Source organism: Ursus arctos, unplaced genomic scaffold, assembly GCF_023065955.2.
Source record: "Ursus arctos isolate Adak ecotype North America unplaced genomic scaffold, UrsArc2.0 scaffold_14, whole genome shotgun sequence".
NCBI classification, from domain to species: Eukaryota; Metazoa; Chordata; class Mammalia; order Carnivora; family Ursidae; genus Ursus; species Ursus arctos.
In genome coordinates, this window is record NW_026622808.1 from 8,206,666 (window position 1) to 8,223,697 (window position 17,032).

Below are 17,032 nucleotides of genomic sequence, written 5' to 3' on the forward strand. Positions count from 1 at the left end.
GTGCGCATGCGCAGAATCTTCCAGCCAACGCCCACCTGCTTCGTTCGTCCTCACAATAACCATGCGAGAGTGTGCGGATTCCTCCACTGGACGGCTGAGAAAATGAGGCGCAGAGAGGTTGGGGTGCTGGCCTGCAGCCACACAGCAGTCAATGGCCCAGTCAGGAGACCCAGAATCACTGATGCGGCTACCTGGGCAAGGCTGATCTTCCTTGAACTCTCCAGGGGTGTTCCTTTTCTCTAGCGGGGCTCTGGCGGGGCCTCTGAAAGCCTCTGCTTGGCCCTTCTCGCCCCACCTCTCCCTGTCCAGGCTTCCCAGCCTCCAGACCTGAGACCCGGGAGGAAGAGGTCCTGTCTGGCTGAGACGCAGGTGGGCAAGAGACAAGAAAACTGTGTTTTCATTTAGGGTAGTTTTATTTTTCTCTCCATTTCAGTCGAACAGAGGAGTTCGTCTTCGCTAACTTATCTGAGTGAATGAATTCTGAACGGTTGGGGAAAAACAAGTAAGCATCGCTTCATGGAAATCCTTGGAAATTTTAAGATCCCCACGGGGCAAGATTTTAAACCTTAGCGATTAAATGCTCATAGCGAACAAAGACCCCGAAAATGGACTGGGACAATAGTACGATCTCTGGAATCAATGTGGTCGTGTCCGGGACAGCAGGACGAAGAGCGCCCAACAATGCTCCCATCCTTTCCTTACGGCCGGAAAGCCATTCTGGAACCACACGTAAACGACTATGTCTTCCAGGCTGCACACTGGCAAAGGAAATGCCTGCCCGGTAATAATATTCTAGCTAATCTCTTTGGACTTATTCTCAAAAACATTCTTTTTCTGCAGGGAGAGGGGTTGGGGCCACCCAGGACCTCCCCACGGTTGGACAGATGCCATCTAGTGATAAGATGTCATAAACCCTCTTCCCACAAGACCGGTGGCCAAGCCCGCGAATGCGGGGCTCACAGGACGCATCCCCCTTGCCTGTGCCAGCAGGCAGTAGAGAGAGTGACCCACATGGCACCGCCCTTCTCTCCTACCTGCCTGGTCCGGGGATTCTCCATTATTTCTGCAGGTGTATCTGGGTGTCCTCAGGGGGTGCTGATCTGCAACCTAGGACCTGTGTGTTTCACACACCACGTGGAATCTTCCGTGACACTCCCCCTGGCCTCGTTCCTGCATCAGTGTCCTCTGCCCAAGAAGTGACTGTAGTCTCCTCTGTGTCACCACTCCCGGAGGGCGGGGACAGGAGTGAGGGTGCCATGGGCTTTGCCTGGCAGCTTTTGAGGCCCCAGGATGGTGCTGAATGCTGCAGCCTGTTGGCTGTGTGCCGCCCACCCCTGCTCTGCACAGCACTTCGGCCCTGGAGCAGGCTGCCGGCACCTTGAGTCTCTCAGTCCCCGAAACAGGACGTTGTCCTTGGCAGTCCCTGTCTCTGGAGGGCTGGGCAGGGAAGAGGCTGTGCGGGCTATGGGATTCCCCGTTTCTGGCACCCGACACTGAGTACCCTGATGAATGCGAAAGGCAATGGTAGGGAGGACTCACCCAGACACCTGCCCAAATGCCCTTGGTCTTCAGTCAAGGACCAACGCCCTCCACGAGGGCCAAATGGTGGAAGGAACCCGAGTGTCTGTGGACAGGTGAATGCATACACGAAATGTGGTCTATCCGCACAGCGAGATGCTACTGAGCGTTAAAAGGGAATTTGACACCTGCTGCAACACGGGTGAGCCTTAAGGACATTACGCTGAGTGAAATAAGCCAGTTGCAGAGACAATACCGCATGACCCCACTCACGGGAGGTCCCAGGAGCGGCCACATTCATAGGGACAGGAAACAGAATGGCAGGTGCCTGGGTTGGGGATGGGGAGTGAGTGTTCACCGGGGCAGAGCTCCGGTGTCCCAAGACGAAGAGGTCTTGGGATGGGATGTGCAATCATGCGAGAGTAAAAAATGGTCACCAGGGTAAATTTTGTCTTCTGCCTATTTTACCTCAGGTTGAAAAAGACAAAAACAGAAAGCCAACCCCCTCCTACTCACCCACTCCCTGGGAGGACTGAAGGGCCAGCTCTGCTGATGGGAACTCTGTGCTTTCTCCTGTTGTGGCTTCTCCAGCCACAGGTGACACATGGATGCCACACGCTGGGGGGCACCCAGGATCCCCCGGGGGGATGTGAGAGAAGCCTGTAAGGGTGCCAGATGGCAGGGCTGAGAGGGGCGGGTAGCATGCGGGGGCAGGGAGGGGCCCGCTGCTCATCCTGACTCCGCACACCTCCTCCAGCCATGGACAGGGCCAGGCGGCAGCTGGTGCTGACCGTCCTCCCCGTCTGCCTCGCCCTGGCCTTCTCCCTCACCGCCCTGGGCAGCAGCCACTGGTGCGAGGGGACCCGGAAGGTGGCAAAGCCTCTGTGCCTGGACGAGCCGGGCAGGCTCCAGTGCATTCACTTCAGCGGGGGCCACGGCAGCGGTGGCAGGAGGGACAACGGGAGCCAGGCTGTCCAGTACTTCTGGGAGACAGGGGATGACAAGTTCCTCCAGTGCAGGTTCCACGTGGGGCTCTGGCAGTCCTGTGAGGAGAGCCTCGGCAGCGCAGGTGAGCACGGCCGCAGGGGATGGGGGTGGGTGACAGGTGCAGGGAGCTCTGGAGCTGGGCCGCCTGGCTTTGAGTCCCAGCTCGGCCACTGACTGCCTCTGTGGCCACTGACTGCCTCTGTGTCCTTGGGCAAGCTTCTTCACCCCTCTACGCCTGTTTTCTCGGCTGTAAGATAGGAACGGTCGCGGGACTCGTGACCAGGGGTTATTATAAAGATTAAACGACAGTGCCCGCTGCTTTTACCATTTGCTACTGTCGCCCAGTCCCTAGAGGACCCGAAGCGGACCCATCCGTCTCTAAACCGTGTCCTCGCACTTTTAAGGGGGTCTTGGAATGTCAGGTTCTCTTAGAAAACTGACTTTTATCATCATCGGTGGGAAGGGAACCCCCTCTGTGGAGCGCCCACCAGAAGTAAGAATCCTTAACAAGTTAGACCTTTGTCTCTGGAAACCCTTTGAAATAGTCCTGCAAAGTAGATATGATTTCCTCAGCTCACAAAGGAGGAAAGCGAGGCTCAGAGTTTCAGGTCACAAGGCTGGTAAGCCCAACCCCTTGCTCCCCTGGTGATTAAGACACACACCAAAGTCAGAGAAACATGACCCAGGGTACAGCAAAGCCCTCTGGAAAGAGGGCACTCAGAGCCGCACGGAATGAATTTGCTAGAAGCCATTTCCTTGTTAAGCACAGGAAGAATGTGCTAGGAGAATGGAGGGATTGAAGGGCGAGTGAGCCACCGTGGTGAGAACTGAGATGAAACTAAAACAAGGACAAATATGATAATGGTTATCACAAAGACTGACCTATGACAGCTCTGGGCATGGCGAAGTCTTCATAAAGGAGGTGGCTTCCCCAGACCTCCAAGCAGGACTGTGATTTTAATAGATAGAGATTAGGGCTGAGGCTCTTCGAGGCAGACAGGCCGGAGCGAGCAAAGGTCTGAGACAGGACGGTTCCGGTATTTGCACTGGAACACAAGGCAGGTGCACGTGGAAGCCTCATTACGGAAGAATTTAATTCACACGGCTCTTTAGTGTCACCTGAGGCAGCTTCTCCCCTCCGGCAACACAAGGTCACGGTCTCTCCAGGACAAGGAACTGAGCAAGACAATGTTCCCTGGAAAGAAAAACCTAAAGAAAATTAGAAGCATCACTGTTTGTAATGTTAGGGGAGGTTGGGCTGCAGTGGAACCTGAAACCGAGGGCAGGAATTAGAAAATTAGACAGTTGGGAGCTGCTTCCCCAATGACCAGGGAACTGGGAAAAGGGCTCTGCAGGGACTGGCCTTGAGGGAAGGCTGGGGACTGGAAGCTTCATCTCTTAAATGATGTCAAAGCTACCGGCTTCAGGCAGGACTGGAAGCAGGTGCAAACCATCTCCCAGCGTATGGCGCGTGCTTGACCTATTCACGCAAACACTATGAGATAGATGATAGAAACTGTCCCGAGCTTTCTGATAAAAAACTATTACGGGGTCCCAGGAGGGGGCCTTCTCGAACTAAAACAGGGGACAACGGCTGTGTGAGGGTCTCTCAGGCTTACACACACTTACACACACATACACACACACACACACGCATATACTCACACACACTGCCTTCTCATGGATCACACCACTGAAAGGTTTTTAAATATATTGTCAGGAACACAGGCTGAATTCTAAGGAGGGCTGAGGTTCTCAGTGATTCACGCGCTAAGCCAGGTAGAAACAGAGTGTCATTCTTGACCCCTTTCTCATTTATACTTGATGCCATGCCAGAAAGAGACTTTAACAAGCGCCTCGCTGGGCTTTCTCAAAGATGACGCCCCCCCCAAGATGCCTTTTGAGGTGCTCTTTGTAAAATTAAATAAAAAGTGTCAATTGTCAAAAAAATTGGAAAATGTTGCATATTACATTTTCTTCTTGAAAATTCACAGTGCACGTTGACGTCTTAAAATTTCCAAGAAGTCTCACAATAAAGAAGACCATTTACTGTTTATTACATATCCCAGGATTTCCCAAAATTAGTTGACCACAGAGAAAAAGACTGTTCGGAGGAACATTCTTTGTGAAAGGCTTACCTAAAACAACGGATGTATTTTATAGATGGGAAAACCGAGTTCTAGAGGCAGAAGTGCCCCCCCTTGAAGACTGAACAGTTAGATACTGGTAGAGTAAGACACAGAGCTCCGATTTCTTAACCCAGACTCCCCGTTTCCCCTCCCCCCCATAAGCCCAAAACTTAACTGAAGGGCAATTATCTTATAACTGCCAACGAATACATTTGTGTCCATCAAGCCAAAAAACCTTTGCTCACATTTTAATATGTTTCCTAAGATAGTAAGGTTGTCCAGGTAAACCACAGTCCCTAAATATTGTCATCCCTTTATTAAGAACCAAGAAGAGGACATCTACTCCAGAACACCTTTTTTTTTTCCCCTTAAGAGAAACGTGATCACCTCCCCATGTTATAAGATGCCCCCAGACCAAAAAGTTTAGACTTCAGTTTTTATTAAATAATAACCAAAGTAGGGGCGCCTGGGTGGCACAGCAGTTAAGCGTCCACCTTCGGCTCAGGGCGTGATCCCAGCGTTATGGGATCGAGCCCCACATCAGGCTCCTCCGCTAGGAGCCTGCTTCTTCCTCTCCCACTCCCCCTGCTTGTGTTCCCTCTCGCTGGCTGTCTCTATCTCTGTCAAATAAATAAACAAAATCTTTAAAAAATAATAATAATAATAACCAAAGTAATAGCAAACATACAAGAGAATAAAACAGAAGATAGTCATCACAGGTTGAAAACCAATGCCCACAGAAGGTGGCGAGAGAAGCAAAGGGAGCAAGGCCATCGGGGAATGCCAATGACCTTGAAACCTTATCTTCAGCTAAAGGGGGCAGCCCCTTCCTCAGCTCAGCTTTATAGCCATGGGGACTTAGGCGCTCAGTCTTGTCAGATCCTCTGATTTTTCAAGGCAAGTAAGATATTTGGATTTCCACGTGAAAATTCCCAGTTTTAAAGTATCTTGAAGGGCCACGTGGGTGGCTCACTCGTTTGGACCCCTGACTCTTGGTTTCAGCTCAGGTCATGATCTTGCAGTCCTGGGATCGAGCCCTGCATGGGGCTCCATGCTCAGCAGGCAGTCTGCTTCGGATTCTTTCTCTCTCTCTCTCTCTGCCCCTCCCCACCACTGCTTGATATCTCCCTCTCTCTCTCTCAAATAAATAAATAATCTTAAAAGAAAAAAGTATCTTGAACACATTGCATCGGCCCCAGAAAGCACGTCTGCAGCAGAGTATAGCCTGGGGCCCCCAGTTAAAGATCACTCCAAACAAACATCTGCTCTTAAGTGTAATTTATCACAAGCGCCTGGGAGATTCGGGGTACATGAAAGAAAAGGCTTATAGCTGGAGGTGAACGGGAGGGCACCCAAACGGTGCTCGGTGAGAGGGTCAGAAGGGGCGCGGGCTGCTCAGGAGACCTGCCAGCAAGCGCTCCAGCCTGGAGAGGGAGCCCCTTAGTCCAGATAAGCCCAGGAGAGGGGCCTTGGGAAGCCCAACCACCCCCAGCTCTGCTGCTCTGAGAGGCCTCGTGGCTGTTTTCCTTCTGAATCAGCTTCATCTCCATCCCTGCAAAAGCTGACCCTCCAGGGGAGCCCTTGCCTGGAGTGCGATTTGGGGACGTCCCCTGCTCAAGCCACCTCTTCCTATCCCCGTGCCTGTTGCCTGAGTGCCTTTCAAGGGGGGCAATGCGTCTGATTCCACCGTTTGAAATGAAGACTCTGGGCGGAGACCGTGCTTACACTGCGTTCTTTTCCTTAGGCGGTGCAATGAGTCCACAAAACATGCTGGTTTCCCATTCTTCACTGTTCGGCTAACCCCCCCCAGAGGTCAAGGACAGAGGGGACTGGGCACCCCATGGGGGGCGGAAGTGGAGGGACGAGCAGACAGGGATGCAAGAGTCCAGCGCTGGGGACCTGGCTGTCGTGTCCCAAGCTGGCTTGTTGCCCCGCCTGGCTAGTGAAGCCCTTGCCTCCGAGCTCTGTTAACGCCCGCCTCTCTGGCTTCATGGGATTTAGGAAGATTTTTCCTTTTAATCCCACTGGCTTCATTCAAAAGGAACACCATTTCTGAGGATTGAGATTAATCAAGGGGTCACTATGGCCTGACTCCACGCCCAGGCTGAACTCAGCCTTTCAGACCTTTGGTGAAGTCTCCTAATATCCTTGGCTGGCCTCCACTTTCTCTTTGCCCTGCCCCTGGCTCTGTACCTGGCCCCCCCTTTACTCCTGTGACAAAGGACAGGCTTGTTGGGAAGGCAACATAGACGAGGAGTCCCCCGAGCGTTATGTAGAAAGACAGCAGGTGGCCATACGCAAAAGGATACGGGGTCTCGGGTGGGAGAGCCCAGTTTCCGATTCTGACTCTACCAACCTGTCTGAGCCTGGCCTCCAAGTCTGTCGAAGGCTATGCGTACTCGCCTTTATGAATAATGTAACACTCAAAAAAAAAAAAAAAAGTCAGGCAGTTCACAGAACACTTTCACAACTTCTCATTGGAGGACTTGTATGATGCCCATTTCACAGATGAAGAGAGTGAGGTTTAGAGCACAAAGTTTCTCTGAGAGCAGCACAGGAGTATAGAGATGTGCCCCAATGTTGTGGGGGCCTCCTTGGTCGAACCAGGGGGACACAGACAAATTTGGGGGGCTGTGACCATAGCATCACAGCCGCTGCCCCCAAATCTCAGAATCTGTGAGGAAAACGGACCCATTGCCTCAATGCGAAGTTGACTTAATTAAAAAGCTGAAGAGGCCCCTGCGGCTTTAGATGAGCAGATGGGTCCCCGAGGCTGCCGTCCTCCAGGCTGTGTAAACGCCCTCCTATGCGACAGGTGAGGCCCTTCTGCATGTATCCCAGCAGGGCGGCTCAACCAAATGGCTGTATCATAAACCCAGGCTTTGTTCCTCTTCCTCCTATAACCCAGCAGAAGTGCCTTGCACACTGCAAAGCAATGAGGCCCCAGGGCCCACGGAGTTTCGTGGGAACGAGCATGGCAAATCTTACGGTTCCCGGTTTTCAGACACGCACCGCTACAAGCACGCCCCTGCTTGTGCATATGGTCCTTCCTGCAGGAGCCTGACGGGGGAGAAGCTGAAGCCAAAGGAAGGGCTCCGTGTTCGGAGGACAGGTAGAGAAGGCTGGCCATAAAAGAAGAGGAACTTGGACTCAATGCTGGAGGAATAGGGAGCCACTGTCGGTTCTAGGGGAGTTACCTGGGATTTTCTCTCCTCCAAAGGAGAAGTAGTTTCCACGGTTGAAAGATGCTCCCCTGAGCTTATTTCTGTCCCTGAAAACTTCCAGCAAAGGCAGGTGGTGTGACCCTGGCCCTCAGGGCACTTAGAGTCTATTACAATTAATAATAATCTGTGCTAGCCACGTGCAAAAAGGGCCCAGCAGAACTCATTTCATCTCAGCGAGATTTCAGTGTATAGGAACTGAGAGCAGCTTTCCTGTCTATTATGTCATTAAGCCTCGAAGTGAGGCTACAGCAGGGACTGCTGGACCTGTCTTAGGGACGAGAAAGCCATTCCTTTGCCGCGTCAATGATCTGCACCCCACCTTGCCCTGTTTTAGTTCCTAGCGGCCCAGACGGGGAGCAGCTCCGGGTCTCAGGCATCTCGGCATCCCCCTCCCCCCCACCCCGCCCCGTGCCTTCCCTGCCGTCCACCAGACTGCATTAAATCAATGCTGGGCCCCTGCAGGCTGAGTCCCAATGCTCAGCACGCTGCCTCTGCGTGTGCTGTCCTGTACCCGTCACTTCCCCTCTGGGGTCCTCTGAGTTCCACGGGGAAGAAGCAGGTGATTGGACACCTGCCATGGCAGATGGTCCTCCGAGGCAAAGCCCACCCTTCTGGAGCATGAACTAAGCCTGGGTGGGTTCTGCCTAGTCTCTGGTGCACATGCTGTCTTGCCACACTCCAGAAAGCACGATGGAATGCAAATAACTAAGTCACTCAGTAACAGATCTGAATCTGCTCCAATTCCTTTTTTTTTTTTTTTAAGATTTATTTATTTGAGAGAGAGAGAGAGCGAGAGCAAGCACAAGCAGGGGGAGGGGCAGAGGGAGAGGAGAGAGAGAGAATCCCAAGAAGGCTCCACGCTCAGCCTGGAGCCCAAGGCAGGGCTCCATCCCAAGACCCTGAGATCATGACCTGAGCCCAAATCAAGAGTTGGACCCATAACCAACTGAGCCACCCAGCCGCCCCTGCTCTAATTCATTTTTTTTAATCATTACAAACTTTGTTACTTTCCCTCTAACTGGAAACAAACTCCCTGGGGCTCATACGTAATGGATGCTGCTGGGGAAGTTGAGAACCCCCGATCTAAGGCTCACAGTATCAGTCCAGATGTAAAAAGCAGCCCCCAAATCCTAGTGGTTTAAGTCGACATGTTCGTTTCTAGTTTATTCTGTGTGGATTGCAAGGTCGGCAAGGGGTGAGTCCTCCCCACAGCCATTCAGGGACCCAGGCTGATGGAGACTCTGACTGGACGTGTGCCTCTGTGATCACAGACCCAATGGGGACAAGAACCATTGGACAGCCCATTGGCTCTTAAAGCCTCTGACCAGAAATGACCCACCTCACGGCAGCTCCCAGTTCACTGTCCAAAGAAAGTCATATGGCCAAGCCCGGACTCACGGGGATGGGGTGCGATTGAATCACACTCCTGTGGGGTGGGTGGGGGGCAGCACACGAACAATAAACCAGTCTGCCAGTCCCCCCAATCGTTATTCACAATGACCCGGGATAGAGGGAAGGCACTCGAAACACAGTCTGTCGCTAATTGTCCCAGCTCCTCCTGCTTACGCATATATTCTCCTTGTGTTCTAGGTGAAAAGTGTAGGAGTTTCCAGAGTGTAATACCAGCTGAAGAACAAGGTACCTCCCTGGTGTTCCGCCCACCAGCACGCCCCATAATCTGGATAATTTGTATTGTTTTTGTTGGGATAGGGGGAAAGATGAGGGTAATTTATGGTTTTCCCATGAAGTCAAATCCCAAAGCTAGAACCGTGGGGTCTTTGCATGTGCCTGGAAAATTTTGCTGGGGGTGGGGAGTGGGAAGCCCCGACGGGTAGTGTTTGCTGTTTCCCAGGGTAGGAATACTCCCGCCGTGGCTCATTGCAAGCTACCAGTGCACGGTTGATGCTGTGCTGAGCTCCGGCCACCACTGCCTACAGTACCGTGTCTCCGTAACACTCACCAAATCCGCGATGACTTTCTCAGTATCCGTTTCCTCAGCTGGAGTAAAGGTTTTGTGAAGGCATGAATCATGCCTATTTCATCACTTCTGGGTCCCCAGCATCTAGCTTGCTCTGTTGGAGGACTTCCAGGAACATTAGCTTCCCTCCCTGTCCCCGTGGTCCATTTGCCTCCATCTCCAACACAGTTCCTTGGAGCCGCAGGCGGGGTCCGCTCCAAAGGGCAAAGAATTGGCTCACATAGACACAAATAAGGTTTTGGGATCTCGAACCAGGGCTCTTAAACTCTCAGACGTCTCTGCCTTCTAAGTGTGTGTATCGTCTTTAAAAAGACAAAGAAAAAGTCTTCTGGTGAAATGTAAACAACGCATTAGGTTTTGAGCTGGGGAAGAGAGACCCCCAGCATCTCTCGTGTCTTCGCATCAGACTCTTATTCTGTGTTTTTCCCTCCCAGCGAAGGACAATATTTACACAATCCTCTCTCAACCCCAAGGAGCCCTCTATCACTGCCAACTTTCTAGATTCAACAGACGTAGCTGTGGGGTTTTTTTGTTTTTTGGGTTTTTTTACCCCTTGGCATTTGTTTTTTTATTTTTTATTATTTTTGTTTGTTTTAGAAGCGAACTAAATCAAAGGGCTCGACATGGCGGGACTTCTGAATTCTTAATGCTCAGCGTCTCTGTCACCCTCACATTTTGGCAGGTGTTCTGTGGTTGTCCATTGGGGCCGAGATCTTGAATATCCTTCTGCTGTTGGCAAGCGCCGTCCTCCTGGGCTCCAGAGTGAGTTATCACGCCTCAGGGTTCCACTGGCTCAAGGTGGACGCGTCCGTGGCCATTCTGACGGTGCTCGCAGGTACCTGTCCACAGCAGTGTTCAGACAGGCTGAGTCCCCACCCTGCCCCAGCGGGAGGGACTGAGCTTCAGGCTGGCTGTCCCCATCGTCCAAGTGCAGGCTGGCTCTTTTCTGTCGATGGCCGGCTCATCAGGACAGCTGGCTGGTCTACCGGAGAAGTCACTGAGTTAACCCCATTGCGGGGACAGCAATGATGCTTAGGTGACTGATGAAAAGAAAGGGGGTAGACATAGAGGATGGAGAATAAAACGTCTTACTGCGTCTTTATCACAACTCTGGGAAGGAGAGAGGCTGGCTCCGAGAACAGAAATTGCCTAATTTAGTAGGGCGGTTATGCATGGAATCCTGCCTGGGTTCACATCTCTGCTACCTCATGGCTGTGTGACCCTAGGCAAGGGACTCAACCTCTCTGAGCCAGCTCTCTTAAAAGACTATGGTGATGACCAGGTAAGAATGCGCCTAGTATGTAGTAAGAATGCAAGAAATGGTCACTTGCTGAAAATCTTTATTCAAGTTTGGTGTACATGTAAGAATGGAAAACTCCCTTTTCGGGGGGGGTGGGGTCTTCTGTGTCCTCGAAGCAACTTTTAGAGAAACTTCATTTGGTCTCCTGAGTTGGCCTTTCCATCAAGAAAAGAACCCCGAACAGATGACTTCCTTCGCTTCTCTGTCCCGTACTCAAAGCTCTGTTAATAGTGCCTCAGTCCAGTTGGGAGCTCACTTCTGTGCTTCGTAAATGTCAGGTGTCTTTCCCAAGCCGTATCATCAGTGAATAGGATGATAAAATCCAATTTCTGGATCTTCCTAGCAAAGAAGCAGGCTATGGACTCTTGGAGACTCTTCCAAGGTCCTGGCATGCCCAAGGGCCCCCAATGTCAGGAGAGTAGGCTTCTTTCTGGATGTCTGATCAGTTTCCACTGTGAGCAGGACCTCAGGTAGAATGTTTGAGAATTTACGTCACAAGGACTTTAGCCGGCCCTATTAACATATAAATAATCGCCCGCACTGATTAGAACTCATTTCTATTTGGGCCCCTGAAGCCATCCCTAACGGACCACCATTCGCCATACATTTTTAAATTAAAACACCATATGTGTAATCAGAGTCCCCGCAAAAGAAAGACAAAGCAATGAAACAACTAGGGTTTAAGAGTAAAATTCAAGAAAGCTTCCTTGAACAGAAGACCAAACTCTATATATAGAAAGCTTCCTCCAAGTGCCTGGAAAAACAGACACAGTGAATTTGAATCCTCAACGTGTCTTACCAAACGTATGGGAAAAAAAGTCTTCAGGGGTCTCCAGGAAAAAGGCCAAGACACTTACAAAGGAAAGAAAATCCCATTGGCAATGGATTTCTGTTCCTCCTGATTACTGCCATGGGAGTCTAGTGGGGCCAGAAACACTCAGATTTTTATCTGCAGTATCCCAGTGTTTAAGTGTTAGCAAACCATCCACATGAAAAAAAAACAACATGACAGAACACTGTAGAATGTGGCATCAGGCCAAGTGTAGCTCAATGACCCCTCATCTGTGCTGGGAAAGAGAGAATGGAACATTGGAGCCTCTGAGCCTAGGGAGATTGGGCGTCATAGACTGGGGAGAGTCGGTCACACGAGGAATGACATGGCCACTGTGTGTGAATTCATGACAATAAGGAATGAGTGTGATCGTGAAACATGAAGGCTGCTTGAAAGGCTCAAGGAGGGTGCCACTGGCTTTTTTACACCCAAGTCAGGTAAGGTAGAGAAACTCCGTTCCTAACCGTGGCTCGTAGAGAAACTCCATTCCTAACCATGGCTCATGGAGCTCTCCTTTGCAGGGCTCCTCAGCATGGTGGCTCACATTACGTACACCACCATTTTTCAAATCACTGTGAACCTCGGACCAGAAGATTGGAAGCCTCAGACGTGGGACTATGGCTGGTCCTACTGGTGAGTTGCTGGCCATGGTGCCCAAGTCCTGATGGGCCAGCCGGGATGCACAGAGGTTTTGAAGGACTACCGACCTTGGCCATTGTTCCGCCATCTGACTTTGGATGAATTTCTTAACCATTCTGTAGCCCCGCTCTCTCCTCCGTGAAGGGATGACACCTGTCTCATGCGTTCATAGGCATTTAAAGAGATTATGTTTGTAAAATCTTGGGCCCAGAGTCAAGTCCTCAAGCGATGGACACACTGATGGTATTCCATTCTTAAACACAGCTTCAGGGGAAAGTCCTGAGTAATAATGCCTAGTAAATAATTCAGTGATGGGAGACCCAGCCCCTGTTTCTAATGGACAGACCAAGCCAGGACGTTAAAGTTCTGTCTCTTAATGGAAAGACTCAGCCATATAAGATCACAGGGGTTCTTTTTGATATGGATTTCCAGTGCACAGCTGTGGCTTTACACACACACACACACACACACACACACACACACACATATGTTCATCTTGTGTAACAATCTCTTATGTTACTTTTCTCTTTGTAAAACAAAGTAACACACTCTAGGTTTACTCCCTCATCCTACCATTCTAGGGCTTGGTGAACATATCCCTGACACTGTAACCCACATCATTTATTTGATGTTGTACTCCTCTTAGTTTGTGTCCCAGCCCGAAGAAGTTATTTTTTTTACAAACATTTCTTTAGAGCATCGCACCATTCTCTCCACCTGCGTGTCACCTTAGTTGCCTCCTTCCAAACAGGTGTCGTCGTTTCTTAGGTGATGTCACCGGTGCTGCACCGGGTGGCGAACACAGCTGCACTAGAGCTCAGATCAGTGGCAGGTGGGCCACAACTATGGCCAATTTATGCTGTGGGTTGAAGTAGATCCCAGACGTCAACGGAATCTGTAGAAGGGTCTATGTGTTTCCTATATCACTTTGTTCCGTTTCCAATTGTAATTACTTAACTTTTAATCAAAGAAATAGATGCAAATCGTTTTTAAAAATCAAATAGTATTAAACAGGGGCACCTGGCTCGCTCTGTCAGTAGAGCACGCAACTCTTGATCTCGGGGTTGTGAGTTCAAGCCCCACGTTGGGTATAGAGATTCCTTAAAAATAAAATCTTTTTAAAAATCCAGTAGCATAAACATAGCAATCTCTCAATTCTGTCTCTCGCTACCCTACTCGTCCAGCCCCACCAAAGTCTTCCGTCTTCCTCTCCACTCCGCTGTTCTGAGGCATGCCACAGGGCTGCCACATGACACTTCCCTTTGCCACTCCTTTGTCCTGGAGAGCTGCTTCCTAGGTCCCATATCGTTATCTTACTTAGTTTGCATTCACATTTCATGGGAGCACATCCCCCAGTAGCTCTCTACAAAAGGTTTCAGTGAGGGAGAAATTATTTTATTTCTTGCATATTTGGAAAGGTACTTATTCGATGCTCTGTATTGGATTGATAATTTGGCAGAGTGTAGAATCCTTTGTTGAAAATCATTTTCCCTGAAAAATGTCAAGATGTAGTTCCATTTCTTTCTAGAACTTATGGCTTCTGGGAAGAGTTCCATACTCTCCTGATTCATGTTCCGTTATGGGTAAGCTGGTGTTTTTTTACTTTTTTTTTTTTTAAAGATTTTATTTATTTATTCGACAGAGAGAGACAGCCAGCGAGAGAGGGAACACAAGCAGTGGGAGTGGGAGAGGAAGAAGCAGGCCCACAGCGGAAGAGCCCGATGTGGGACTCGATCCCGCAACGACGGGATCACGCCCTGAGCCGAAGGCAGACGCCCAACCGCTGTGCCACCCAGGCGCCCCTACTTTTATTTTAAAGATTTTATTTATTCGACAGAGATAGAGACAGCCAGCGAGAGAGGGAACACAAGCAGGGGAGTGGGAGAGGAAGAAGCAGGCTCATAGCGGAGGAGCCTGATGTGGGGCTCGATCCCATAACGCCAGGATCACGCCCTGAGCCGCAGGCAGACGCCTAACCGCTGTGCCACCCAGGCGCCCCTGTGTTTTTACTTTTTATTACCGGTGTTCAGAAATGTCAGGATAATGCACTTTGGAGGTGAAATCTTTCATTCACTTTCATTCTTCTTTCCTGTGCTTGATGGGCCCTTCAATCTGAATAGTCATGTGCTAGAACTCTGGGGATTTTTCTGGTATTATTTCATTGATTATTTCCATTCCTTGGCTTTCTGTTCTCTTTAGAAACTTCTTCATAGTTCAATATTCAGAGTCTCGGATTAATCTTCTAGATATCATTGCATCCCTCACATTTTCTAGCTCCTTCTTCTTGTAATCCTTTCTGACAATATTCCTCTCTTTGTCATCTAACCTTCCTATTGAATTCTTATTTTGGATCTTACTTGAATTTCCGAAAGGTCTTTCTTGTTTTCCAGTTGTTCCTTTTTCGTATATCCTGATCTTGCTTTGTTCCCACAGCATCTTCTCATATCTTCCTATCAATAGGGATCAAAGGGTTTTCTTCTGGTTGCTGTTTTCTTCTGTTCCTTGTGCTATCTCTTTTCTTTAGGTCCTCCCCGCCTTTTTTTCTGTTTATTGTCGGGCTTTTCCCCTAGCTGTTGGTATCCTTGATGTCGAATCATATTGAAGGATGATTGAAAACGCTGGAGTGGGTTTAGAACTTAGCTATGGGTAGGTTTCTCTGTAGGTCATCGGATAAGGGGACTTATTTGTTACCTGGGAATTTCACCCCCTGAAAACACAAGTGCCAGCTGGCTGAGGTTCTTTCTCAGCAAACGTTCTGCCGGGTTCTGTGGAAGGTGAACAGTGTAGACCGTCATCTCAGCATGCAGCAGGCTTCCAGAAGGTAGGGATAGAAAGTAACAACACCAACGCCGTGCCCTGGGTTAGAGCCAACCACCGCCACAACAAAATATGTTAGCAGACACCATGCAGAGTACTTCCCATGCATTAGTTCATTGAATTACTCACAACTACCCTGTGTGCAGTGTTACTATTAGTCAAGTTTTGCAGATGAGGAACCTGATACAGAGAGGTGAAGTCACCAGCCCAAGGACCCACAGCTCTTAAGAGACGGGTGCAAACCCACAGTGCTAACTTAGCACAATGACTCCGAAGTCCGTTCTCTTAACCACCTGGCTATGACAACACTATTGGCTGGTCTCTGAAACTTGTGATCCAAAGTCTAGGTCCAAATGGGGTGGAACAAGGAGCTGGTTTTTCACCAGACTGACCCCAGCAGGAAATTCTGGAACCACAGCCCTCTACTTCTTCTTAACCGTGCCTTTTGTTGACAGCCTCGCGTGGGGTTCCTTTGCCCTCTGCATGGCTGTGTCGGTCATGGCCGTGAACAGATACACAGCAGCCCGCCTGGAGTTCATGGAGAAACAGAAGTTACAGGAGGGCAGTCGGCACTCTCAACGCAACTTCCCGAAACCCAAGGCTTTGGAAAATGTTCGGGAAACAGAAGCTGCTCTCAGCCTTGCCAGACATGCCCTCCTCGTGAGTGTATCTGAGCACCTGCCACCAAGTGCCCCAGGCAAAGTGTCCATGTGCTAGCCAGTGCTTATGGCCACAAAATCTGCACAGGCAGGCAAGCCAGGGACTTCCGTCCACAATGAACATCTCTGGGGTGGACTTCAGAAGGCTTGTGGTCCAGATAAACCTTCTACCCACCATCTTACCCTTTATTAAACAGCTTTGGCTTCAGCTACTGATTCCTGGTAAAATGCCAGTGTCTTTAAGTGAGATTATGCTTACAGAAGATATCAACCATTGACACTCTAGTATAAATGAGCGTCTCAAGCTTTCCTGACAGTGGGTTTAATAAGGGTAACCAAAGAAGAGGGAACATGTTGAGTACTAAGGATAAGAGAAGCTGAAGAAAGGGGAAAGCAAGGTCCTGACTACAAAGGGTGTGAAATGTGTTGCCATGTTTGCTGACAGAGGAATCCAGAAAATTTTTCCCTTAAGGAACACACACAAATTGATAGTATGTGTGACTAACCCATACTTTCCCTTCTATTTTAATTAAGAAGACACAAATTTAAAGAATTGATTTTGTGTTACTTTATTTTATTTTATTTTTAAAGATTTTATTTTATTTATTTATTTATTTATTTATTTATTTATTCGACAGAGATAGAGACAGCCAGCGAGAGAGGGAACACAAGCAGGGGGAGTGGGAGAGGAAGAAGCAGGCTCATAGCGGAGGAGCCTGATGCGGGGCTCGATCCCATAACGCCGGGATCACGCCCTGAGCCGAAGGCAGACGCTTAACCGCTGTGCCACCCAGGCGCCCCTGATTTTGTGTTACTTTAAATATATTTTTTTTTCTCTGCAATTTCCTAATTTCCACCTATAATAGAATCCACTTGGAAGGATAACCAAATGATAAAACAAAACGAGAACAGTCGAATGGAATGACATCTTATCACGATTAAGTGGGAC

General features: G+C 49.6%; 1 protein-coding gene across 1 annotated transcript; it reads left to right on the forward strand.

Annotated features, from left to right (window-relative positions):
- Positions 1–2,277: 2,277 nt before the first annotated feature.
- On the forward strand, positions 2,278–16,141 carry GSG1L2 (GSG1 like 2). The gene is made up of 5 exons (XM_026520994.3): positions 2,278–2,587; positions 9,449–9,496; positions 10,519–10,671; positions 12,490–12,601; positions 15,880–16,141. The coding sequence occupies exons 1-5, from the start codon at positions 2,278–2,280 to the stop codon at positions 16,139–16,141; spliced, it is 885 nt and encodes a 294-aa protein (XP_026376779.2).
- The last annotated feature ends 891 nt before the right edge of the window (positions 16,142–17,032 follow it).

Excerpts from the sequence above, each read along its gene's own strand:
- GSG1L2 (XM_026520994.3), top strand. The coding sequence starts at position 2,278 with ATGGACAGGGCCAGGCGGCAGCTGGTGCTGACCGTCCTCCCCGTCTGC. Across the intron at positions 2,588-9,448 it reads GGAGAGCCTCGGCAGCGCAG|GTGAAAAGTGTAGGAGTTTC; the intron begins GTGAGCACGGCC and ends CTTGTGTTCTAG. Across the intron at positions 10,672-12,489 it reads CATTCTGACGGTGCTCGCAG|GGCTCCTCAGCATGGTGGCT; the intron begins GTACCTGTCCAC and ends TCTCCTTTGCAG.